General features: G+C 45.3%; 1 protein-coding gene across 1 annotated transcript in view; it reads right to left on the reverse strand.

Annotated features, from left to right (window-relative positions):
- Positions 1-25565, reverse strand: part of LOC126053265 (cystathionine beta-synthase-like protein) — a 30792-nt gene extending 5227 nt beyond the window's left edge. The window contains exons 1-16 of the mRNA XM_049835234.1: positions 25522-25565; positions 19102-19232; positions 17799-18010; positions 17089-17195; positions 16005-16139; positions 13304-13383; positions 11828-11962; positions 11206-11275; positions 8747-8838; positions 7772-7897; positions 7012-7096; positions 6710-6815; positions 5804-5878; positions 4956-5090; positions 3913-4021; positions 419-503 (exon numbers count right to left, since the gene is read on the reverse strand). Of these exons, the coding sequence (XP_049691191.1) occupies positions 419-503; positions 3913-4021; positions 4956-5090; positions 5804-5878; positions 6710-6815; positions 7012-7096; positions 7772-7897; positions 8747-8838; positions 11206-11275; positions 11828-11962; positions 13304-13383; positions 16005-16139; positions 17089-17195; positions 17799-18010; positions 19102-19143 (1594 nt within the window). The 5' untranslated portion in view covers positions 19144-19232; positions 25522-25565. The remainder of the gene's footprint in view (positions 1-418; positions 504-3912; positions 4022-4955; positions 5091-5803; positions 5879-6709; positions 6816-7011; positions 7097-7771; positions 7898-8746; positions 8839-11205; positions 11276-11827; positions 11963-13303; positions 13384-16004; positions 16140-17088; positions 17196-17798; positions 18011-19101; positions 19233-25521) is intronic.
- Between the last annotated feature and the right edge of the window lie 1738 nt (positions 25566-27303).

Genomic DNA, 27303 nt, shown 5'->3' on the forward strand with positions numbered 1-27303 from the left:
TTAGAAAGGCAAAAAATTGAAGCGTAGTTAACCTGGGACACGCACTGCGATGGAACTACTGGAAGTTGCATGACACGAGTAGGAAGAAGCAAAAATCAGTTGAACTGCAGAAGCTTATTCATTGGCTTAATGCTACTAACAAAGCCACTGTACAGTGAAGTAGACTCAGGCATTTGGTTCTGCGCAGTAACCTGCTCCAAAAGCAGGTACATTACAGTATGTGAAGTTATTAATGGATTTAACATTTACTCCTCAAGTATTAAAGTGCTAGAGTCTTATGAAGCATTAGTAGCACATAGTTACATATGCAGGAAGAGGATTTGGGTTCTTCAAAGCTTTCTTACACACTCATGCTTGTACTTGTTTCTTGTTACCACTCAAAGATTACCTCTCACAAAGTGCAGTACATCATACTCACATTGAATTTGTTCATGAACCACTAGAGCGAAGTGGTCTATTTCCAGAATATGAGAGAGTTTCCCCAAGTTGTCTTTCAGGTTAATCTGAGGAGAGAGTTACAAAACTTAAATAAAATGGTCCTTTACATGTTTAGTGGTCAATAATTCCCATACACTTCGTGCAGCATTAAAAATAATACATCAGCATTTATACACTGCTCCCATCTGAAGTATTGTAAAACGCTAACAAATCAAAGCCAACTTAGAAGATGAGTTTTCTTTGTTTCTGATTTCCAAGAAAACAAAACATGAAAATGAAGCACTACATGAAGGTATTCATTCTGATTCTGTAAACATCATGAGTATACTGAACATACTGAATATCTAAAAAACATTAATAATGGAAGAAGGTCAAGTGTTCTGTGTATTTAACAAAAGAAGTTACCATAAAACTCATTATACTTGGTGGTTTTTCTCTAGCAAGACTGGGAAAAAGTGAATGAATCAGGCCGCAAATCATTGTGGAAGTGAATACTATCTGCAAAGACAGCAGGGGAAAAGAAAAGCCCAAACAAACCAAAAACAAAACCAAAGGTGAAGATTGCTCAGCTAACACTATACTTAGGTGCACATCAAGGAACTGAGAATTAAGAATTCATTTTTAGTGAAGTTCAACGTTGCTAAGACTAGACCAGGAAGGACCCTGTTTTGACTCTGCAGAAAGAATACAGATCCTTCTGGAACACTTAGCTAATCACCTGCTGGAACCATTTGAAAGAATGCGTAAAACTGTTCTTCCTACATGCTTTAACATATATTAAGCAGCAGCAATAGGTCTATTACCCAGGTGACTCTCCCCAGGTAACAGCAGCACCCACCATTTGACACTTTCATTAAAGGGGATCAAAGGAATTTACAGCAAAGAAAAGTCTTGTACTGCAGATTGAAAAAGCCTTTATCCTGCAGTGAGCTCAGCTTGTGGCTGAGGAATAAATGCCACAGCATGAACAGTTTTGCTGCACTGGAACACAGAGCTCTGCTCTCCATACTGTGAGTTAGAAGAGATCAAAAGGATTCCCAGCAGCCTGTGTTTAAGGGACCAGCAGGCTATAGTGCATACTGAAGCATCAATCCTTAAGTTTGTGGGCCAAACAAGGGGTGGGGGGAAATCTAGACTTACTGCCACATCGACACAACTATAGTCACCACCACTGACAAGCAGTTTTATGCAAATGTACGTGCAAAACCTAACTTTTGAACCTAAGTTCAAAGCTCACCAAAGGGGTAGAGCCCCTTGTCATCTGATTCTGTATAATCAATAGACCCGTTTTCAGGGACTGGGTAGGCTAAAGATAACCAGGACAGGCAGCCCATGGGCAGCACTGAGACAACTGTGAAGACCTAAACATGTTTTGAAATGCTTAATGGAAATTTAACAGAACTCCCACGGAGTTTTCACCTGTCTCACTACTGCTCATTCAACCTCCCTAGAAATTTTTCCCACATTTAGGCATATTTTTTTTAAAACCTACTAAGTCTTTAAGACAATTAGCCTATGCACATACTACTACACTGCACATGACTGGGACTGCTTGTTTGGCTCTAAGGGCAAGTGACATGGCAGTACTCATGGCCTTACAACTAAATTCTCTCCTTCCCCAGAAGCAGGCTCTGGTCCTCCAGGGATGCTGGGGACACCAGGCCTTGCATTGTTTAGCAGAGTGCTGAATGGTTTAGGACACTAACCAAAATCACACAAGGGAACAGGGTAACAATTAAACACTAGGTATAGTAACAAGAAAGCCTCAGAGACCATGGCCCAGCCCTATTTTCTGGTAAAGGCAGACAAGAAGTCTGCTAAGGCTATGTCTGCACCACACCTAACACATGTTAGTATTTGATGCAAAGATCGTTTGAGGAAGAGGAGGTGAAGAGACCCCAAACCACTGGAACCAACATCTGACTCCACAAGAATGGCCCTCCTCCCCACTACCACTCAGCACTTGTTTGGATTGGCAAATTATCCTGTGACTAGAGTTTCAAAGCCCTAGAGTGTTATCCTACTGGAGACTCTAAAAAAAGCTGTAACCATTACTCTTCTATTCTAAGAGATCACCACAAAATAATTGTGGTGATCAAAGAAAGCTTCCTGTGTTACCAAAAAGATAGCTTTGCCTTGGTAGTCACAGACTAAGCTGACCTCTTATTGATGCATGCTGTGGTACACATCCTAACTGTAGGATATTCTAAGTCATTTCAGTGACACAGATGATCCGTTTTCCCAATTTCACCAGTAAACAAGCCAAGTAAGCTTGACTGAAGTGCTAAGAAAAAGCAAAATCCACAATACTTCTGAGGTTATGTGCATATAACCATGTTTCTCCATTAAATCACCAATCTAAATGGAGAAGAACCAATGAATGATGCTTTTAGTTAGCATGTTAGCAATACCACCACTTGTGTCACTCCTCTTTCATCCTCCGCCAAGAAAAAAATTCAGAACTAAAGAGAAAAGAAACGGTTAAGCTGTTCTTTACTGAAGAAGCATGAGAAACTCCAAGCTGCCCATGGAAAAAAGCCACAACCTCAGAAGCGCAGGGAATTGGCTACTACAGCTAACACCAGTGTAGCTACAGAAATGATTGCACACCACCAGCCCCAGAAACTCTTAAGGCAAAGTGAGGGAGAACATGAACTAAGCAGTTTTGTTACGCACCACATTTCCACCTGACGCTTGATTATCTGTCTGGGAAGGAAAAAATACATTTACATTTGTCCATAAAGAACTAGCATCCTTTCTCAACCTCAGAGACTTGGTAGGTTGTAGACTGAACTGAAGCATTACACATACTTCTGGCATACAGCACATCATCTACTATGAGACAGTGTTGAAACTAAAAGCCTGGTAAAAACTAGGTCAAGTATTCCATGTTAAAAACAAAATCCTCTTTCTGAAAACGAAGCAAACCAGCAACAACAATACTTATATATTTTAGAAGAGCACCCACACAGCTGTGAAGTTGGGGTATCTTGGCATGCTACATTGGACAGACAGGTGAAACTGGCTAACATAAAAATTCATGTCTTGACAACATCAGCTTTCAGCAGCCATCCCCCTGTTTCAGCAAGGCATCTAATACAAAAGGCAAATGGTTGCTTGTTTTTAGCCGATACAAAAATTATTTAGAAGAGCTGTTTCAACATCTTCCTGTCTCTTCCCCTGGACAGTTATATTGCCCAGATCTGTGCTGGAGTTTTTGGGAAAGGAGGAAAGGACAAGCATGCTAGAAGAAAGCCTGTTAAAGTAATCAAACAGTGCAATATAGAGCCACAACACAAACCTGGGAGCTATTGAGTGACCTAGGACAGAGTTCAGACTATGTCTGTGCTCAGTAACGGCTGCTCTGTATGGTCCCAGGTAAATCTTGCCCAACTGGATGCCACTGTAGTGTTAGGACACCTACAGTAGTCCTTTAAACCAGAGAACTAGGAGTTGTAGAATATACCTGCTTACCTGTTTAAATTGCTTGTAGATTACTTTGCTGACTTCATCAGAAGGCTGAACTTTTCCAGCAAGTAGTGAAGAAAGCATGTTACCCAGGGTAACCATGCCCAAAATCACCCTGGGGAAGGACAGAGAGAAGATAGGGCTAAACAACAACACAAAAGCCTTAGGTGTTCCTGTAGGTAAAAGCATCCACTCTCAGCCAGCCTGGAGAAGTCATTTCAACTGCTTCATGGTATAAAGCAACATTATTAACGGTATACTTGGATTCCGTGTCTCTGCAGGAGACAGAATCCAGTTCTCAGAAGTTCTCACGCAGAAGTCAACAGGTGCTGTGGGTGCCTGGCCCTTCTGAGCATTAGGCTCTTTGTATCTCTAAGTCTTGGAGTTGGAGAGCTTGTAATCTGAGAGGGCTTTTGAAAAGCACAACTTGTTTTACACCCTCATCTGTCCTTTTGAAAGTTCTCACAGGACCAGAGACATGCTTGCCTCAATTTTACTCATTCCCCTTCTCCCTGCAAGGATGTTGCAAGGACCTGCAACAATTAATCCCTTGAGTTAGCACTGTAACCAGAGAGTAACTGAGTAACTCTTCATTATTCAGCCTGTCCTACAGGAGACCTACAGTGTAATAAGGCATACCAGCTTGCTGGGGACACCCTGGGGAAGGGTCACTCCAGCATTGCACTATAATGCAGTGTTCTGAAGAAAGTGGGTGAAAGCTGTGGTGAAGATGGGTAGATTTGGGGTTGTTTGTTTTAAATATGTATTTTTGCTTTGTTAAGTTAAACAGCTATTATAAAAACCAGTGAAATTATCCTGCAGAGACACACTAAGTATACCATAATAATCATTAGACACTTATTATGTGAAGGGCAGTACAGTCCTGGCATGACAACATATTAAGTCTAGCATTTCTGAACTGTGTTACTACAGCTGAAGGAAGATGAGTGAAAGGGTATTATACTTCTAGTAAGCATTTAAAAGACATCCCCTGGGAGCTGGTGACGGAAGCAATACATATGGATGAATAGCGATATATGTGGACATACCCAGATTCATCAACAACTGGTACCTGGTCGAATCCCTTCTCCCGGAGAATTTCAACAGTCTTTGCACAGGTAACAGTTGGAAGCACAGTCAGAGGAGCAGAGAGGCTTAGCTCCTGAACACTGATGTTCCACCACCTGGGGATGAAATAAAAACCAAAACCCGTGCAAGTCTTATGGAGAGAAGAGAACCAGTTGTTCATGTACAGTGGCCTTCAACACTACAGGAATGACAAAAGTCTGCAAGGAAGAGTTAGGATTCAGCCAGAGTCAGTAAAGCTTCAAGGCTTTCAAGTTTTTCTCCCCAATATCAGAAAGTCATAGAGGCATGAGAAGGCTTTAAGACCAAAACTCTTTTCCTCATTTAATCTACTTTCTAGGATTACAGATAGTGGAGAGTACTAATCTCCCTAGTTTCATTATTTGTATCTTACACAGAAAATGTTGTGCTCCTACCCAGAGAGCTAGCCATATTTACAGTCATTATAGGTAGCAATTTAGGCAGGCTCCCCCTCCACCTATATAGACTTGCAGTGCTTTGCACTCAAGAACTCTGATCTCAGAAGGGTTCTCTATATACTACTTTTTCACTTCAGGTATAACTCTTTTCATAAAAAAAATTAAAAATCATTAAGTACCAAGTTTTCTTCTGCTGCCATGCAACTTAAAGGAGGAAATCAAGTAATTTAAGCAGATTTGATTAATAGCTGCAATTATACACCAACACAATAGCATGAAAGATTAGCTAAATCAAAGGAAGTAGCGTAAATTGAAATGAGCTTTAAATTAGCAACTGCCATAAAGCCAATTGAATAGACTCATGAAAATCCAAATGGATCTGACATACTTACCAAGGTTTTTTGACAAGGTCATCATCTTTCATGAACCCTTTCTGAATCATCCATTTGTCACTCAAGAACTTGGACCTGGAAAGCATCAGGAAGTGAAAAGCTCATTAGCAGGCTGAACATCTGACAGCAAACCTAATAGCACACAGAGGCAACTGTTTACAGCTCACTACCAGCTAAAGCGTAATTGAAAATATACTGCCTTTTGCCATACTGCCATTACCAGCCAGGAACATTGAGAAGAAATACTCCTAGGAAGAAAAAGGAATCCCATAGGAAACAAAGTTTCAACTACAGTCTCTTGCAATACCATAGAGACAGAGCCTGGAATGGAAAACTGCCAGACTGTAATCAGGCAAGGTCTGTTTGCAGTCTCTAGTTGTCTAGTATTGCACTGAATGCAACAGAAGTCAGAAAACGCAGCTGAAAACATCATGTTCTGGGATATGCTTCATTGAAGCAGGTGAGAAACTTCTCAGCACAGCTGAAAGTCCTCACACTTCCACCTGTAAACTCGCCCCAACACTGACTACTGCTACAGGAGTGCTGTGTTCTGCTGTGGACACAGGCAGAGAGAGCAGACAGCCTTACAGGGACCCTTCCAGGAATGGGATACCACCAATGGTCCCCAATAAATAAAACAGCAAAAGCAAGTCTTTTCCTGTGAAAGATGCTAACCAGTGATGGTTATATACTGAAGTCAGACACAAGGAGGAGCTCAGCTTTCAAAGGCTTCTTTCTACTCCATGTCAGAGCCTTTCTAGATACCTCAGCAGCTGTGCCCCAAACACATTCCTTGCTTCAGTAACTGGGTGCTATAGGAAATATGTATTCAACTTGCCACTGCTGTAAGGAGGTCTGAGGGACTGCCTCACCCTTTTCCCAGAGAGAAAACAAGCAGGTTCTTACATGTAGTTCCTGATAGAGTCAGGGAGGATAACAACACAGCGCTGACCTTCCTTCAGCTCTTTGGCTGCCTTCACAGCTACAGACATGGCACTGCCTGAGCTGCCACCTGCCAAAACGCAGATCAGAGGCAAAACTGTCAAACCGTAAGTGAAATGAGAAAGAATGAAAGAGAAGAGGCAGCAGAGGAGCCCAGAGTGAGGAGGACAGCTTCTGAAGTGGAAGGAGGTCTCCCTGACCTGCAGAAGGCTTCAGCCTCCCACATACTATTCAGAGAAACCCAAAGGATTCACATCCGCTCTTACCACACAGCAGTCCTTCCTCTCGAATCAGCATGCGTGCTAAAGCAAACGACTCCTCATCATTGCTCTTGTACCACTGGTCCACTGTCTGGGGAGGGGCAGGAAGACAGAAACAAGGGTCTATTTAAGTGAGGAGGGCTAGGGGAGCTACACAACTTGTGTGAATTTAACCCATGCTGTCTGAGGTAACAGCTGCCCTACTGAGCCATGTGCCTGGGTTTCCATCCTCCAAATGCCAAGTGGGGTTTTTTTGCCAAGGTAAGACGATCATATTAGCACAACAGGCTCCTTATTGAAACCTCACTGTAAGAACAGGCTGTTGTGAGACAGCCACAGAGAGCACCAGTTTCCTCCCCTCTTGGAGCACTTCCCAGGGACACAGGCTCTACTCAGGACATAGTCATACCACTTTTGGCTGTGGGGGTTGGTGCTTTGTTGTTTGTTTTTTTTTTTCAATTGGTTAGTTGTTGGGTTTTGTTGGGGGGGGTGTCTTTTTTTTTTTTTAAAAAAAAAAAAGGTACTATATTCTAGGAAAATGTTATCTGTTCACAGCATTTCGACCTGGTGTAGTGAAACAAACGTGGCCAGTGCAGAAGCCTTCCAAGGACTGCTTTTGCTGATGGAAAGAACGGGAACAGTTCTGTCTGGTAGCCTTCTCCTTTCAGCTCAAAGAAATACTTCCCCAAGTTTTTCCTCCATCTTTCACCTCACTTCTACATCCCAACAGAGGGCAAATGGCAGTAAACCAAGAAGCATGACTTACAGATCTATCCAACACTGTGGGGACAAAATCATATCCGATTCCTTCGACTTCATACATTGTCTTGTCAGTCTCGTTCAGTTCTTCTGGTGTAGCAAGGATGGAGCCTTCAGGATCAACACCTATAATCTGGAGAAGCAGTTTCCACTTTGGCTACCATGACACACTGCTTTTGAGAACACGGCTATTTACACATGAGCGCTGGCCTCATTACAGCTGTTGGTGTCACACTGGCTGCACACACAGGCAAGCTAACAGCAACCTAGTTTCCTATTCATTTCATCCTGGCAACACTCACCTCCCCTGTGAGGAAAAAGCTGTGCTGCTTTTGGCCCCTTGGCAACCCATCCTGTCTCCTTGGGCTGTGGACACTAAGTGAGAGGCACCACTTGTTCTACATGGGTTTTGCTTGGTTTCCCCGAGACAAGATTGTCCTCACTCACGTGTCAGACATTGTTACAGCCAATACATTTTTTGCCAACTGTAAACAGGTAAGTTTCATTTTTTTTACCACTCCCTGCCTACGTAGGAAAATATTCACGATTGAAACACAATACCAACTTCTGTGAGGAAATCTAACACAGCACAAAGGTAGACACACAGGTTGGTGTGTGCAGAGAAAATTTAACTTGGTAAAACCTCAGCAGCTCGAGACAAGCTAGTGAAGGCACAGCCAGAGAGGAAACAGAAGACTGCAGTACACACCAGAGAAGGAAGTTTCTCAGACACCCCATGAAGGGATCTGAGGGCCAGTTTTCATCTGCTGAGCCAAACGTGAACTCTGGTCACCAGTGAGACCAGCACATGATGATTTCAGTCTGAAAACACTTCTTTGCTGCTTGGAACTATCTTCTAACTGAGAACACTCAAGAGCTTCCCATAGAGACCCAGGGCAGGCTTTCAAGGAATGGAATGTGCCAAGTGGAGCAGTTTGAGGTTCACCTTGCTAGAGAGAAATCCTTTAGGCTTGCCACTTACCTTACAACCTGGACACTTCTCCTTTAGCTTTCTGGAGATGCCAGTGATAGTACCTCCTGTGCCAGCTGCAGCCACCAGCATGTCTATTTTTCCTGTTTAAAGATGAGGGACAGAAGGCAGTGGTGAAATCTCCCCCAGAATGATGGATTAAAACCCCACTTAAACCTAAGTATGGACTTTCTTTAACAAAAATGGGCAAGATAAGGATCTTTGCTTCCCAAGAGCTGTGTTGAGACCACCTTGCTCAATCCCCATTTACTTCAACAATGGCTTTGAAATGTCCATCCAGTGGCCTGGCAAGACACCAATTTGTTGTACTGTGGACAGAGCTCGAGGTGGCCCATACAGCTGACACCTGTAGTTTTCTTGTTACTGTATTTGCTGATGTAGATAATTCATTCTTTAACTTAGAATGAGCAGCCCATTGTATTACTTAATTTACTGAATGAGTGCCAAGAGCACAGGATAGGTACCCACTGAGAGAACTGTTAACACAACTACTCTCTCATTTCCATGTGAAAAATACTATTTTGGTCATAAGCACTCAGAGTAAGTGCAGGTATGACAGTTCATTCTTTTGCCACCTCCTACAGTTTCCATGGTGCATCCACATGATAGCTTTGTTAATAAAAAATACACACACACAAAAAAAATGCTTACCAGTCAAAAGAACAACATCCTGCCAAGCAGGGATATAAGCTCAGTAATAACTGAACAGCGACTGGCCTACGTGGCAAAGTAAATACAAACAAGAAGCTTAAAGCTAGAACTCATCTAGACTCAGTTTGTGGGATGGCAGTTTGTTAAAGTATACTCATTTTAACTGAGACTTAAAGAAAGATTGCCACAGAAAGACATGCCAAATCCTCTGAACAGCTAGAGTTACTTTTGGGGTGGGGGGGGGGCCAAAGAAGAGAACCCTTCACATGGTCCTCACCTTAATGAGAAGGAATTTAATAGCCAATTTTCTTATTAGAGAGTCCCATCAGAAACTGTACTGTCTTATAAGGCAGGTCAATAGCCTCCTATAAGACTTCCTTCTACCACCTATGGCAAATGCCTACACGGTAAGCTGCAGCATCACACTGAATGCCTTCAATAGCTGTCAAACCAATTCCTCTGCTAGGTGAGATAGCCCAGCTAAAGCGCTCTGCTGCCACAGCACAATCACTTCTGGTACTCCAACCTGGCTGCCTAGAGCTAACATGAAAGCAACCCCTGCAGAATAAACGGGTCTTACTGGCAACAACTGCAACACAGAGCAGTCTGTACTCCCGAGAACTCCGAAGTGAAGAAGCTTCCAGTGTAATGGAGTATTTGGTCTGAGAATGTAAAAATACCTAAGTGCCAGGTCCTGCACTTGGGTCATAACAACCCCATGCAACACCACAGGCTTGGGGAAGTGGCTAGAAACCTGCCCGGCAGAAAAGGACCTGGGGATGTTGGTCAACAGCTGCCTGAACATGAGCCGGCAGTGTGCCCAGGTGGCCAAGAAGGCATCCTGGCTTGTATCAGAAATAGTGTGGCCAGCAGGACTAGGGAAGTGATTGTTCCCCTGTACTCGGCACTGGTGATGCTGCACCTCGAATACTGTGTTCAGTTTGGGGCCCCTCATTACAAGAAAGACACTGAGGTGCTGGAGCACATCCAAAGAAGAGCAATGAAGCCAGTGAAGGGTCTAGAGAACAAGTCTCATGAGGAGTGGCTGAGGGAACTGATGTTGTTCAGTCTGGAGAAAAGGAGGCTCAGGGGAGGCCTTACCACTCTCTACAACTACCTGAAAGAAGGTTGTAGCAAGGTGTCGGTCTCTTCTCCCAAGTAACAAGTGATAGGACAAGAGGAAACGGCCTCAAGTTGTATTGGGGAGGTTTAGACTGGATATTAGGAAATACTTCTTCACTGAAAGGGTTATCAAGTATTGGAACAGGCTGCCCAGGGAAGTGGTTGAGTCACCATCGCTGGAGGTATTTAAAAGACATATAGACATGGCACTTAGGTACATGGTTTAGCGGTGGACTTGGCAGTGTTAGGTTTGTGGTTGGACTCGATCTTAAAGGTCATTTCCAACCTAAACAATTTTGTGAGTCTATGATTCTGCATTTGTGATCAGAGAAAGCGATGCTGTTCTTTCATGCCACTCTAGCTATGGGTTTTTTTTTGTTGTTGGGTTTTGGGTTTTTTTAAAGATAACGTAAGCATCACTGCTTTCTCCACCTGGTCACAAGCAGAGGAATCTAAAAACCAAAGCACCCCTCTTTAACGGGGGGGGGGCGGCGGAATTCATTACTATGACTACTGAAATAAAATAATTCTCTAGTGACACACAGCCTATGTATGGGATTTGCTGTATCAAAATCCATGCATTTCTCAACCACCTCAGGTCCCATTCTCCAAGTACCTAACAATAAGAGAATACTAAGGACTCACTGAGGAAGGGGATAGTAGTAGAGCAAACATACCTTCACACTGCTGCAGGATCTCTTCAGCTGTGGTGTCATAGTGCGTCAGGGGGTTGCTGGCATTACGGTACTATATTGAAAGATAGAAAAGCCATTAAGTAGACAAGAAAGACAACAAAATTGACATTGTGAGGCATTTCAAGAACACGACAAACATTATCCAAGCCCCACAACAGCTACATATACGCTTTCCAGGCTGTTTCCTTGATAGCTGGAGCTAGGCAGAATGTCCAAGGGGAAGTACAACCTTCCTAAGTGACCTAATTTCAGAGGAGCTCTAAGGTGCCAGCCCTCCAATGCCAAGACCTGTCCTGTCTGTGGGGCAGTTTCTTTTAAGAACATGACCCTTGTACCTATTCTTCCGTGCAGGACTGCCAGTTCAGTGGAAAGAAACCCATGTGTTGCAGTCTCTGCAAACATAGGCTCGTTGCTGCCCTCTAGTGACTATAAAAGTTCGCTACCCTACAGCATGGTGATGGCTCAACTACCGTTCCAGACCTGGGACATCTTTTCCTCCAGAGACACACCAAGGCTGTTGAACAGTCAACCAAGGACACTAAGGAACAAGGCTGTAATACCTCCTCCCACACTACACCTGCACCTCTGAGACTTTGGCTCTTACCTGGTCTAGTATATGGGCATTGGGGATTTCATTTTTCAGTCTCCATGCTACTCCCACGTGAGATTCGGGAGAATCGAATCTTGCAGTAGTTGGGGTCCTCACAATCTCAGCACCCAGAGCTCTCAGGACATCCACCTATAGCAAATAAATATGGTCACAAAACCCAAAACTGCTCTCCCAGCACAGAGACTTCATTGAGATGCAGGGAAAAGAAAACATCTTCCCTTTTACCTGGTCTGCAATAGCCTCCTTAGCAGTTCTACACCCCAGCCTCACAGCATCACTAAGCCACGGGTCCAGATCTTTAATGGAATTTGGTCTCAACTAAGCTTTACTTGGGAGCTAGATGTCAAATTCCTGTTTCTATTCTAGGCCTTCAGGCCTGTAGGGACTATTACTACATATTGAGAAGCCTCATTCAGGCAAAACACCATCTCCTTTCATACCAGTCACATACGGCCTGCACTCCAACAGTGCTATAGCCCAGTATTTTATGTTTAAGTGCAAATTATGTTTATTTACCTCCTGCTTTAGACACAGGCAGCAAAGGAGATCTTCCAAGGCCCTATGCACCACTCAACTGCTATGAGGGCAAGAAAGTTTATGACATTGAGCTACAGCAAGGCCTGTCTTCAGAGGGGAGGCCTTTGGTGCTGCATGGTGCATGGCAATGGCCATGTGGTACCTCTCCCTCCAGAGCAGGTAAGAGCAAGCAATGGGTATATGCCTTCAGGTGACATTGTTCTCATTTGTGCCGCTGCCTTCAGCTGGAACACTGGAATGGTTTGAATTGAGGTAAGTAGTTTTGCTGACAGCTATTTCCTCTCTCAGCTGTGAGACACAGGGGATCTCTTTTCTTCTGGCTGCAGGTGCAGCAACCACCCCAGTGGAGCACACAACAGGGCTTGCTCTAGAGCCAGATGTTTTGTGCTTTCCACAGTAAAGGTAAGGGGATATTACCCAGGTGGCTTTTCCTTCCCCTTTGTTGCTGTGGTGACAACTCAGATGCTTGCCAGTACCCACCAGTGTAACCTGAGGAGCTCAGCAAGGCTCCCTCATGGCCTTGCTCAGCCCAGTGCAGAACAGAAGAATATTCGAAACTTCAGCATTGCCTTACTTTGTCCTCTGTACTCCTTTGCTCAACGAGCTACAGCTAACCCAGGAGCAGGTAGTTACTTCAATGGGCTAGGTAAATCTCGCGTTCCCTTGACATTTGTATTTAAAACAGTTATGACAGTTTTCCAAGTGACAACGCTGTGGGGATGGGTCTTAAGCACATTTCTGTCCATGGCTAGCCAGCCTGGCTTTCTCTTGGCGCTGGCAATAGGCCCTCAGCAGAGTACAGCCTAGCCAGTGACTTGGAGGCCACAAGCCTACACCTTTGCTGCTAAAGCCACAGCACTCCTCTACACCAGGAAGTCTGCAAGTGCAAATGTGCTTATTTTTTTAATTCTTGAAAATAAAAGCAGATCAGACCTTTTCCATACTCATTTTCTCTGGCATCACAATGATACAGCGGTAACCCTTCACTGCTGCAGCCAAGGCCAGCCCAATTCCTGGAAGCAAGAAAAGACATGTAGGGCATACAGTGAGGAGCAGCAAATAACAAAACCCACAACGCTAGCTTTGGCATGCCCTGGCTTTAATCAGATTTTCACCAGAGGCTTAAGTACAGTGTCTCTAGAGGGGTGGCAAAGGGAATGTTTCTGGCTACTGGGGAGAACTGGATTTACAGCTGCTGCTAGTTCTTTGAGGATCACAGCCAACAGAAAGTTTAGCCAACAGTGGGAAAGCTTGACATGTGCAAACTGCTAGCTTTACCACATGCACATCACCTTCCTCCTGTCTCACCCACTTCATTTTTACAGAAGTAATTTGGGAAAGGAATGAGCTTTAAGGTAAAGACAACTAGAGCAATCATTTTGATACTGTCAGAAGAGTATTAGACCCTCTGTTGACTCAATTCTGTACTAAATCCCTAGTTTGCAATGTGCCAAAACTAAGTCCTTTCTAAAAAGGCATGATTTAGATGCTGTACATGATCGAGGTTCTAATGCACTATTGTCAACTTGCCACCACAGTGAAGTACCTTGACTGTTAAGAGACAGACACCTCATTTCTACTTTAAAAATCTGCACCTCCAGCCTGATTTCTGCCTTCCAGCTTGTCATTGTCTGCCTACCTGAAGAGCTAAGCTCAGAAGTGTCTTCCCCATAGCAGAGAAGCTTACACCTGTTATCAGATCACCTCTCTGCTGCATAAGCTAAACAGATAAAGTTAGTTCCTATGTGTCTGAGGTCAGGCTGCATGGCACCTCCCCTGCTCTTTTGGGTACCAGGCACAATACCAACACATGCATATGACAATGCCTCACAGGCAGTTTACCCTACACAAAGACTTGCTTATTAAAAGCTGGCTCTGTTTCTACATGGTGCTGGATTGTGTAGGGGTGGGGAAAAAAAACCAACTTTAACTATTCCCATAAGAGAAGCATAACTCACAATTCAAGTAGTGTTTAAATATAGTGGGGGGTGAGGGGAAACACAACATGATACAATGACTTTTTCCAGTATATTATAGATAAATACAGATGTAAAAAAAAAAAAAAAGAAAAAGATGGCAAAGGCCTCACTAAGGCCAAAGACAGAAGACAAGCCATCCAGCATCCTCCCTTATGGTCTGTGATGAAGAAAGCATTTCAAGACTCGAACTCTAACACTTTGTACTTTCTGCTACCATTCACCTGGAAATGCAGCAAACATCAAAACAGGACTTTGGCTGAGGGAGAAGTGGGATGCAGAAAGGACAAAAATGTAACACATTAGCCCTCAGATTCAAGATACTCAGGAGCTCTGAGCAGTAGCCTAGAGTAAAAGCCAATTCTCTCAGGTTACTGTCTGCCCTGGTCTTCAATTTTAAATGAAAAAAGAGCTTTCTGAACCAATTGTCCTGTGCGTCCTTCAGCTCTGCCTCCTTTCTATCTTTTGAATTCTGTGGCAAGGAGAACCATTTATCAGGTACTGACCCAGAAAGCAGGATGTCATACTATGACCTCAGATACTGGAGGAATGCAATATATGGATGTTTTCCACTTCTTGCCATTGTTCAGGCAAGAGGTATAGACATAGTCACAAGGGTTTCAATTGCACTGCTCCCCCCACGGAGCACCTGCTGAACAAATGGCAACAGATATGACTTCCCAGTTTTCTGCTGAAGTCAGGGGAACTGGTCACAGGTCAGCTCATCACCCCAGTCCCTCCATTAACAAATGCTGGACTGGATCAAAAGAACAACAGAAAGATCTGCCTGGCCTGTGTCTATTAGAAGGCAACAGTGGATGGATGCCCAGGGAAATGTTTAAGAACAGGACAGGGCACCTCTCCAGAACACATCAGGCAAGGAAGTAGCTTGCAGCTCAGCTCAGGAACCTCCTCAGAGGAGGCAGCGTATTTTATATTTAACTAGCTAAAGGGTGAACATTCCAGGTACATTTACTCCCCACCAGTAGAGCAGCTTAACAGAAGTACAACAGCTGTGACGCAGGAGCCCAGAGTTACCTCCAGTTTGCTCGGATCATCAGATGCTCTGCCCTGGCCCCTGACTAGCAGGCCTGTTCCTTCCTCCAGCCCTCCAAGGAAGAGACGCTGACCCAAGTGGAATCTGTTAAAATCTGCAAGGGCTGTGTTAGCAGATAGTGCTGTAGGGATGCAGCTTATCTCCCATCTCAGCTGCACCACGTGGGAAAGGCTGTTCCTCAAACCAGGCCCATCTCACCTGACAGAGTGTAGGGAATGAGGACCATGGGACTTCCCAAACAGAAGGGGAAGATCCAGGTTCACACCAGTCTTTTGGTGCTTGATTTCCAATAATTTCAGTCAGACTTTAATTCCTGAATAGGACCTAAAAACCTGGCCTAACACTTCTTTTCTTTTAAAGTAAAGGCCTCTGCAAATTTAGCAGACCTCCTTCCCAGCTGTTCTGGTCAGCAAAGGACACTGCAGAATTGTTCCTTGTGCAAGATGGAAAAGGCACTTCTTCCTACACCTTGCAGGCAGCAAGAGATCCCCTTTCTTCCTTGCACAGGTAGCTTCCATGCTCCAATCTCAAGTCTGCCTCTCCAGGAAAACCACCACAACATTTTCCCCCACACTTTACTAGGGTCTTCTCCACCCCCTACCTGTGTTTCCAGAGGTTGGCTCTATGATTGTGTCCCCAGGCTTCAGGATCCCAGCCTTCTCAGCATCCTCTACCATCCTTAGGCTGATGCGGTCCTTCACACTGCCCCCAGCATTGAAGAACTCACATTTTGCCACTGGAAACAAAGAAACCAAGCAGAGTTCTTAAACAGCAGTCATTTGCTGAACAGGCTGCTCATCCCTAAGGTATCTGCAAAAGCAACTGTTACATGTCTGCCCAATTCACCTCCCTACTTTACAACACCAGAGGCGGGGATTCAGTTCACAGCATCTCCACTGTTACAGGTCACAACAACACAGCAAGCTTGGTACTTGATGCTGGCCACAGAAGCCAGAACTCTTGTCAGTCTCCTCAAAGTATGACCCCTCCTTTCATCTTTCCTCTTTATTACAGCCCAGTCATTAGTATAAAAAGCCCCAGGGCTCTTCCAGCACCATAGCACAGGGGAAGAGAACTCTACCAACAGCCTTTTTCCTGCTACATTCTCCAGCCAGTTTCTGATCAAACTGGAAGTTTCTCCCGTCATTCAGCCTACACTTTCACTTCAGTACTCCCAGCATTAATCCCTTCAATGGTTAAACACCACCTTTCAGGACTGATAAGAGCCTCCAGATATCTCTACTATGGTTGGGTTTAAAAAAACCCAAATGAACAAAAAATCCCACATTCATTGACAGTTTGATCCCTTTCCTCGTTTTCAGTGAACTTCAGTGGTAACTGCAGATCAGCATTTTACACACACTGATGAATATGAGAAGCACATATTTCATACAACTTTTTTAAAATTAAAAAAAACATTTTCTATGAGAAAAGTTTCACTTTTTCTACAAAAATGGAAAAGCTGCAGGAAATGTCCTCATGAAGTACAAACTGAAAGTGTTTTAGATGACCAAATCCTAAAAACCTGAAAATCTGCCAAAGAAAAAGAGGAATTTTTCTCACCATTTTCTGCAGGGTACCTGCACTCCTCCTACGCCCAGGTTACATGACACTACTAACCAGAAGTACCCAAGTTTCTGAAACAGTGTTTCTTATTTTGATTTTCTGTCTGCAGCAGTACTCACAGAGTTCACACTTGAGCCCATACTGCTTCCCAATCTTGTTGATTCTCACCATGGGTGTATTGCCAACTTTATTCAGGATGCTTGGCATGATTTTCAGAGGCTCTGGCCTGGTACACATACAAAAAAAGTCAGTGTATTCACAGAAGGGGCCACAGGCAGGTCACTCAAAAGCAACACAGCATTTCTGAAGCTTTTTATCTCAACCAGCTTTCTCCCTCCCCTTTATCAAGCTAGTTATTTTAGATATTTTGGTTTAAAAGAATGTCCATTGGATACAAATTCACAAAATATCAAGTCCTTGATCCAAAACAAGGATTAATCAGACATCAAGCCAAATGCTGAGGCAAGAATGAAGTGCTCTGCACTTCCTCCTGGCACAAAGTAGCTTAGCAGTGCTCAGAGTCAGCTACTTTAAAAGCAAAAGGCATTAACAGTGCAATCTTCCATCTAATCTTCCAGGGAAATGCTTGCCAGGTTATTTAAAATAAGTTAGTTCCAGTCCACGTAGTTTCATGTCTTTGGTGCAAGGTCCCTTATATGCTTAATCTGGCTTCTTAGCTTTGCTTATATGTGGAAATTAAGAAGCACCAGCATATCTACATGTTAAACAGCATCAATTTAAATCAGTCATCTTTTGTTAAATCCACATGGCTCTGAGGAGACCTGGATTAGTGCTGTACTGAAAATCAACAAATAAGAGCAATACTTACAGAGTGGTATGACGATGGGGGGAGGCAGAGAGGGGTTTCCCAAGCTTCCATGTGCATTTACTAGGTGTATCAGGGCGGATCCACTCCCTTTCCTTCTCATTAGCCTTGCAGTTCCCATTGTCCGTCCCACCAGGGAGAAAATACTTGCCAGGTGTATGAGGGCATGAGTTCGTATCTGGCTTCTCCTGGGAAGGAAGTGTAGGCATTTCACCCTTGGAGGAGGGGGAAGGGAAAAAAAAAAAAAGAAAAAAGAAAAAAAAAAAAGAAAAATGAGGGGAAAAAAGAGGTTAAAAAACCCCCAAACAAACAAGTGAGAGTGATTTGTATGCCCTGCTGTTAACAAGGTCAGAGCATCTTTTGAGACAGTTACTCAAGTCTTGCACCATGGGGAAACCACCCATTCACATCATTGCCCCTCTACATTAGCTAAAAATTATGTTAGTAACAAGGAGTCCTTATTCTTATCTGTCCCTTCACCAACATATCTATTTCAAGTCTAGTGCTTCAGCATGCAGTTCTTTGGAGGGAAGCCTGAACAGAAACTACCCTGGTGGCAATTTTCAAGAAAGCGGTATTGACTATAAGCCAAAAGGGGCAATGGCAACAAGTAGCTTTTAACAACCAAGAACAGGTTCTGCCACTGACTACAAGAGATCCTGTCGCTATACCCAAGACCCAGGTGAGAGAACACAGCATGTCTCAGATAAATCCCATCCTCAAGTTTCCCACTCTTGTTTTTCCCTGCTATGAAAAAGGTCACAACAAATGGGTATTTTAATGGTCAGTTGATGTTTCCGTAGTACTGCGAAGATGGGAAAGCCCTTCAGCATAATTTTGATCTGCTAAATCCTTATCACTAAAACAAGAACCTTGCACTGCAACACTGAGTGCAAAAGCTCAATACAGTGCCCTACACGAAGATAACTTAAAACACACTGAAGCATGTAATTACTGTAACTAGCCTCTGTAAATATCGAGAAAACATGATTTAATCTCATGGGAGACACCCCTCCCACACCAAAAAAACATCTCTCTAAAATAAAGCCTCCCCATTCCAAGAAGAGAGAAACAGAGTAAGACTACTTGGTGACTAATTGGAAAATGATGCCGAAAGACTCTGCATTGCTACTTGTGGTCACGAAGGAAAACTCTTCCAGAAAGGCCACTGGTTTCAATAGCACCTACTTCCACAGCATTCCAACAAAAAACCTAGAAAGCCTTCTGAAAACAAACAGATAGGGCTTTCTCAAATTCTGGAGACAGAAAGACAGGCAAACAGTATTCCCCAAAAACCAACGAGTACCTTAGGTGCAGAAACAGGCCTTTCCAATATCAACTTCTCCATGTTCTTTGGTGAAAGTGATGGCACAGTAGACTGGACTTTCTTCAGGAGACTGAGTACTGGAGGTCACAAGACTGGAATCCTCTTCAAAGCTGCAGATCATGCAAGTTAGAAAAAAACCAAAACCAAGCTATCAGCAAACAGTCTCTCATAGGGCAAGACAGACATCCCACTTTCATAGGGAAAAAAAGAAGCTGCAAAACAAAGTGAAGATGACTCGTATAAACAGTATTAAAACAAAAAAACCCCCACCATGCAGCAGAGGTATTGTGCAAGACCAACGGTGGGTCTCCTGACCCTGTTCTTCCCACATAACCTAATCTCACCTCTGCCCTGCCCTCCACAGCTCAGGTCCAGTAAAGTAGGCAGAAAACATCTGTACTGGACTGTCTGCAATTTCATTAGCCTGAAAGCCACACAAAGTAATAGAAAATACTCCAGTTCACAGGATATATACTTCTAGAGACACCAAGGGTGAAAGGGCTTCATGGTGCCATCACCAAAAGACCCTGTACACAACTTAAGAAAAAGGCTTTATACAAGAACACTTACAGGGGCCTCTCTACCCCTGAGGAGACCAAAATCTCACAAGTTTCTACCCAAACTGAATTCGTGTTGCATGCACAACTATAGTGATGCTGGATATAACACACACAGCAAACAATTCAACCACAAGGAAGCAAGGAAGCTTTCTAGCAGGCTTTTTGTTTCAGAAATTAGTAAATATAAAATGGAAGCAGTAAGTTCATTTCTCCTACTCTAGCCAGTTGTTCACAGACCCTGTCTGCTTCTTTTCCATTGAAGACAAAAATCTGGCTGAAGTCTTGGAAAGCGTGGGTTTTTTTCCCAACATCTGTTTTTCCTGTCACCATTCTGCAGCATGATTCAGCTTATTCCATTACCAAATTGTACTAGGCCTGGAAAGGGTCCCTGGCCTCATCCTCCTTCTGAGAAATGCACACAAAACAGATACAGCTTAGATCAGCCAGAGTTGATGGTCTGGTGACACACTGGAAAAAGATTGGACTCACAGGACCAGTGAACTTTAGCATTTGATCCTGCAAGTTAACATGCACCACTAACCACGACCGCCTTATGCACACCAATTTCTTTCTTGCATGCTGATTTGAAGAAAATGCCTAAGGCATTTAAACTGCTCTCCTTTAGGAAAAAAAGCCTCTGAGAGTGCCATCTTTCCAGACTAAGGTTTGAAATAATTTCCCTTCTGGATATAAAGATTTCCATGCTGCCAAAATGATATAATTCTACTTTATTTAGGTTAATACATGCCCAAGAGCCAAGATGGACTATATCCTGTCCTAGACCACTGGCTGACAGACACCAGTCCCAGAAAGCTAACATCCCATAAATATACATATCTAACACCAACCAGTCTTTGTAACCAGAAATTAGCTTACTTCCAGTTCCAGAGGGAAACCCAGCCTTCACTTCTATTTCTAGAAGGTGCCTGGTTCACAGTTCAGAACGTCAGCGCTTTTTTCAGTAAAGAAAATATACTGGAGAAGTTTCAAGGCTTCCAACAAGACACATCCACATGCTCCTTCAGACAGCTGGCATGCAATACTGGACATAGACACCAACTGCCTCTGCTCACAGGTAAGAGTGACAATATCTACAAAGTCCATCTAAAAAGGGTACCTTGCTGCCAAAGAATCAAACTGTTTCAACATGCAGGAAGAAAGCAGCAAAGGGTTATAGACAGGGAACAGCAGATTTTGTTCATCTTCTAGGTTCTCATAAAATAGAAGTACAAAACCTTTAAAAACTTTAAATTACCAATCCTCAGTGTCCTTCAAGAGGGTCCAAAAATTGAGGAGAAGGGGAGAAAAATTTGTTGCAGTAGAAGTTTCAGAGGTTTCAAAAAAGAAGTACTTGTTCTTTGTATTGATGGCAGGAAAGAAACGAACATGGGTCTCTTCAAAAAACTGCCTTTGGGAGGACTCCCTCCAAGTTGGCCAAGACAATACCATCTTATTTCCTCTATTGCAAGGCAAAAAAATCCACAATCCACCAACAGCAACACCCGTCATCTTTTGAACTAGAAACAGCAGAAATGGAGGAAAAGCTACACTTATTGCCTTCAACTATGCTGTGAGATTTCCTCATGTGTTTAGAATGGCAATATTCTGATGTTTGATCAAACATCAATAATGGGACTAAAACTCTGAACAAAAACAAGGAGAGAGAGAAAAAGCTAACCACAAGCATTGCCAACAAAAATCCTGTCCCCACATACTAACCTTAAGCAACATCATTCATTGGAAGGAACACAAGCTCCTGTTCAATAAATCCCTTCAAATCATGTTATTAGGCTTTATTTTAAATATCCCCCCACCCACGCAGCCTAAAGTAAATAGGTATGCATATATAAATTTATAGAGTCAAATTCTAATCATGCCAGAGAACCAGTCCCAGCTATGGTCAACCTAATACCTTATGGTTGTGAAGGAGGACAATTCCTAGGACAGACTTGGTCATTCTCCAAGGGTAATTCTTACCACAGCACTCAATGGAGACATATACACACCTGCAATGGCTACAGTTATACCTAAGAAACAGGTCAAGAGCCCAAGAGCGACTTGTCATGTTCAGAACCAACAGGAAGACCTCAGATCTTCGAGGCCCTTCAGTGCTACTGATGAGCTTCCTGACACACCACCCAGAACACCCAACTGGTGCTTACGGTCCTACATGATGCAACTTCAGCAAAATAGGGGGCAGAGATGGTCAGCCTAGGATATCCAAATTCCCCTCACGATCCTGCCTACAGGCCCGAATCAGGCCATAGGAAGCTGGTGCATCTTTCTACTGGAGAGATCTTTAGGGAACAAATAAAAGGGGGTGAGCAGAAATCACCAAAACAGAGGATGACAACAACTTTTTCTCTAGCCTGACCCTCTTAGTCTTTCTTCTGGGAATGCAGACTGGGGAGACAGGACAGGAGAATGGCAACTCCTGCTTCTCTAACTGCAATTGAACACTGCACAGGAGAGTCTGAGGGAGATTTGCCCATCTTCATAAAAGAAATTCTGTCAGCCTGAACTTAAGCTTGCTGTAAAAGTGAACAGTCCCATAACTAGCTGGAGGTGTGGGCAGAGTCTAACTAGAAAAGCCTGACTAACTTCTGCCATTATATCTGCAGAGCAGGCGAAAGAAAAGTCAGAAAGACAATTTACAGAGTCACTTAAAACTAAGTCACAAAGGAGATTGGGACATAGACAGAGATATGAGACCCAGAAAGCCTCATGGGCAAGGCTCACAACTCTCGATCTATCTCCACAGGGAATCCAAGACCTAAACTATTTCTCAACTCCTACAGAACAGGATTGAAGGCCAGTAAGTGAAATTAATCCCCAAACAGCCTGAGCTGAACTCACTTTATAGATATGTTAGGAGCTACAGTTTCTAGGGCTGTTTACAGTATATGATGTCAACACTAATGTAGATATTTAAAGAGTATCATGTATGCAAGAACCTAATTAACTTGAGTCTTGTCTGAAGCAGAAACGAAGCTGTCTAAAAGGCAGGTGTAAGAGGCAGATCAGAGAGAGATGCCCCAAGGGCTGACTACTCAGCAAGAGATGAGATACAGGATTCCATTATGCTGCGGCCTGAGAATGGGAAACTTTGACGTTAAGCAAAGTACTTACTTTAACATTAAGTACTTTACGCTGTGAACAAGTAAACCACTACAAACCAGTTGTTCTACTCACTCTGAGTATCACAGGGTCTTAGAAAGCCTTTAGATCTTTACAGGTTACCAGATGTAGCAATACCCATCCAGCCTTTGGAAGCTGTTTGGAAACACGACAGCTATAAGTGATTCAGGAGGCAGTCAGCCATTCAGGGTTTTTTTTGTGTGTGCGTGTCCCCTTGCTACTTCCTCAGTAGCAGGCAGCCATCGCTCTTGTGTCAGGAAACATCAAGTGACCTGAAGTAACTGGGGTATGAATTAACAACACTGTGGCTCTAGGAGGAGATCCTTCAAGAATCAAAAGTCTTATTTTCATTTTCTTCTATAGAGCAGATGAGCATATGCGTGTCCTCTCAATAATCACTCTTTCTTTCAAGGCCAGACTAGCATACCCATAACCTTCCTGATAGAACATGGGTAGTTCTTTAATGCCCCCACCTCTGTAACACTGCAAAGATTTTAAAACTTCAACAGCAAAGCAACTTCCACTGCTATGGCAATTGTTATGCTAGAGATCAGCCAGTGAAAACATGAAAGCGTTCAGTCTGCCTTCCCACCACAGAAGGGAAGCTCTGCATGCAGCCTTAATGCAGGTGTCTTCTGACATCTCCATTTCCTGAGTTCACTCCAACCCTGTCCAGACTCATCTGACAAATATTCTGACTGATGTCTTCAAGAAGCAAAACAGCATTACAGAAAAGACTGGAGAATGCTTTATCTGCATTTTTACCTGCTGCAGTCAGAAGCTTTCATTATTTCTTTCCCCGCTTCTAGTTCTCTCTCCTTAGTCAGTGCACAAAGACAGAACAACACTACAGCCTGTAGTGCTCTTGATCTGCCAAGCTCACCACGTACAGGGAGAGAAGCATTACAGGTAGGGTAATAGAGACTCAAGAGATTAGGCAAGTTGCCCAGCATGACAAAAAGAGGGAGTTGGAGCTGTGGTCTCCATTTCTGACCAGGTCTATAAAACAGGTGGAAGCACAGCTCCCCTTCCCCAGCATTATGGTGCCCCCCCCCGCCAAGACATCACATCTTTTGTTAGCCCAGGGACCTCTGATAAAGGCTGGCAGAGAACCCCTGGTCACCACTGCCTGGGCGAGAAGCCAGCTTTTTGGCTGATGCATGTTTTGTGGGAAAGACCAGCTGCCACCCACCCTGGCTACATCTGTAGAGCTTTTGGCGGGCATCCACAGTACAACCATGAGCACGGTACACCCTGCTGTCTGCCTAGTTCCTATGGATCCCAACATACAGACAGCATGCACCTGCCAATAGCCAGCGGCCAGTCGTCCTGGCAGCCTGCTATGCTGCCAGTGCCAGATTAGTGACATACCTGAGCCAGCATGCACACTCCAGGACATGGACCCCTCATGACCCTGGCTACCAACCACAATTTTTAGAAGTCCTGCTCTGGCTTCAGGGAAGCAGGCAGGTTTACCCACACACAGTGTCATGATAGGATACTAAAGAGCCACCAACTAGTACCAAAAGGGATGACCTACCCAAACGGCCAAAGTACTGGACCTAACCTAGCACCTAAACCGTGCTTTATTAGTACTGATCTCACTACAGCTGTTCTCCTGCCGAGAAATACCACGTTCTGAGCAGGTCGCAGCTTCCCAGGAAACACTGTTTCTCTCTGATGTAAAATCCCCAGATTTCACCTATCTCCGTACTAGATGAGTTTTCCCTCCTTTCTGCAGCACAAGTTTTGCAGAACGTGGAGCTCTCATGCCTCAAATCAGCAAACAGACTCATTGAAAGGGTAAACAGTTTGAGCAAATTTGCTGGAACAGGGCCCAGCACTCCAAAACCTCCATAGTCAAAGGCTTCAGCATTAGAGAGATACACAGAAGAATAAATAATCAAACAGGAACAGAAGAATCACTTGTCTTTCAGGTCATGGCTGGTTCAATAACAGGCCAGCAGCATTAATAACGCTGCTCTCTCAAGTTTCAGTCAAGTTCAGACCCTTCCCGATAGGGGAAGGGCAATGTATGAAATAAAATATAAGAAGAGAAGCTTCTTGGTCCACCACATTAGCCAGACTTGCCAAAACCACTGCCAAGAGACCCTCACGGTACCCATGAGAACAACGGATGACAGGCCAAGAATGGCCGAAGAGCCGGTAGCAAACCCAGAGAGAAAAAACCAAAAGGCACAACGTCATCTTGCGAGCCCGTATAAGCAGCAGAACGCCAATCTTTCCTCCCCCTGCTCGGAGGGGGCACTCGGCAGGCACCCTCCGGCCTGGACCCTCCCGAGGCCTGCGCTCCCATCCTCCCCGCGGGCACACCAGGGCTGGCTGCAGGGGCTCCGCTCGCCCAGAACAGCTCCGAAGCTGCCCGTTCTTACCCCCTTCCTTAATCACAAAAAATCAGACAAAAGCCCAACCGCGCAGCACAACCACATTCGCCCACCAGCCCGCAGCCCTATCCCCTTCGTCTCCCCCCGGCTCCCCCCCGCCCCGCCACAGTGACCGTTTAACGGCCGCCCCCGCTGAGGCGAAGCGCGGCGCAGCCCACCCCAGGCGACCCGGGAATGAAAAAGGGCACGGCCACCCCCGGCTCTCCTCCCCCGCCCGCGGATGATGCAACGGGCGGCGAGAGCGATGCAGCCGCTCCACACGCACAGGCACCCCCGCTATACGGCCGTCACCTCACCCACGCCAGCCGGGCGCTCCCCAGGACGCTGCTGCCGCCCGCCCTGCACCGGCGAGGAGGAGGAGGAGGAGGAGGAGGAGGAGGAGGAGGAGGAGGAGGAGGAGGAGGAGGGGGAGGAAGCGACGCAGCCGCGTGCGGCCGGTGCGCGGGGGTTAAGAAGAGCCCGCGAGCCGCGGGGGCCCCGCCCCGCCTCACGCCGGCCCCGCCCCCAGCCCGCCATTGGGCTCCACGGGGGCGTTGGCGTGGCAGAGAGAGCCAATGGGGAGGCGGCGCGCGGCCCACGGGGCAGTGCCGCCTGCAGCCGTGTGGCGGGGCGGGGCGGGGCGGGGCGGGGGGGGTGCCCGGCGCTGCGCAGCCGGGGCCGTGAGGGGAAACCGGGGGCAAAAGGCGTGGGTTTCTCCAAACGGCCTTCGCCGAGCCCGGGGCGAGGACTCTGCCGGCGCCGGGGGCGCAGGACGGGCCGGGGCGTGCCCAGGCGCCGGCCTTCGAAGGCGACGTTTCATCGTCCGCCTGTGGGCACGGGCCGTAGGGAGGAAGCAGGCCCATGGACTGCTTCTGACTCCCGAGGGAGGGCTGCGGGTGTTACTGGTCACCGCTCCGATCTGGGGGGGGGGGGGAATAAAAATAATAACCCACCGCATCAGAGGGGGCTGCTGTGAGGGGAGTTTCGCGGTTGGGCCCGCAGCCAGGCACTGCCCCTGGCACCTGAACCCCCTGGGAAGGGAAGGCCTCAGGCTTGCGCTGCGTCAGGGCACCCGCCGGCGCTGCTGCCTCATCTCGGGTCACCCAGATCAGCCACGGGGAGAGAGAGGGCCCAGGCGTGTCTCCATCTCCTGCCAAAGCCTGGAAATGTCCAGCCCGGGGCAGGGAAGAGCTGGGGAATTCCCTAGCTGGGAGCTACAGGCTGGAGATGGTGCCACAGAAAGTAAGTGGCAAGTGCCTCGCTGAAAAGAACCCACGCTGGCCATTTCACTAGCGGTAGTTGTGCCACAAATCAGGAAATGGGTCTATCCCAAAAGGTGCCAAGCCCTACACGTGACTCTGGAAAACACCTAAACACTTTCTCTGTTTTAAGCTCCTGTGTTGCCTACAGTTCGGCACTCGTCTGCTGGTGCGCTTGCTGGCAGAGGGGCAGGCTGCGCGCTGCTTGTGAAGAAGGAGCAGCCATCTCGAGCCTCGTGGAGGGCTGCGTCCTAGTCGAATTGGCTTCATATCCGTGAGTCCGTACGGCACCAACGCAACGGAGAGTCATTATGCTCTGATGTAATTACTACACTTCTGATAGCGTCTGAGAATGTGATGATGAGGTATTTGCCTGGGAAATTGTTTGGTGTCACAATGGCTGCATCCACACTGCTGTGAAAAGTTAAAAAACGAAACCGAAATCCTTGCATGAAAGCATGAGATACAGAAGAGGCTTACCAGAGTGAAACGTCTCGAGAACATAGCTTGTTGGTCTACAAAGTCCAAGCAGCAATTTCTTCTGTATCTATAAAAAATACCAGTAAAGAGAAAAGCAATTCAAGGTAGCTTTCTTTTAGAATATGATTTACCCTGAAGTGTTCCATGTGTTTTAGGTAATGGAATGGAGACAACTGTATGTCTCCCTCTGTACATATATGTCGTGGTTTAACCCCAGCCAGCAACTAAGCACCACGCAGCCGCTCACTCACTCCCCCCCCCATCCAGTGGGATGGGGGAGAAAATCGGAAAAAAGAAGTAAAACTCATGGGTTGAGATAAGAACGGTTTAATAGAACAGAAAAGAAGAAACTAATAATGA

This window comes from Accipiter gentilis, chromosome 32 (assembly GCF_929443795.1).
Source record: "Accipiter gentilis chromosome 32, bAccGen1.1, whole genome shotgun sequence".
In the NCBI taxonomy this organism is placed as follows: Eukaryota; Metazoa; Chordata; class Aves; order Accipitriformes; family Accipitridae; genus Astur; species Astur gentilis.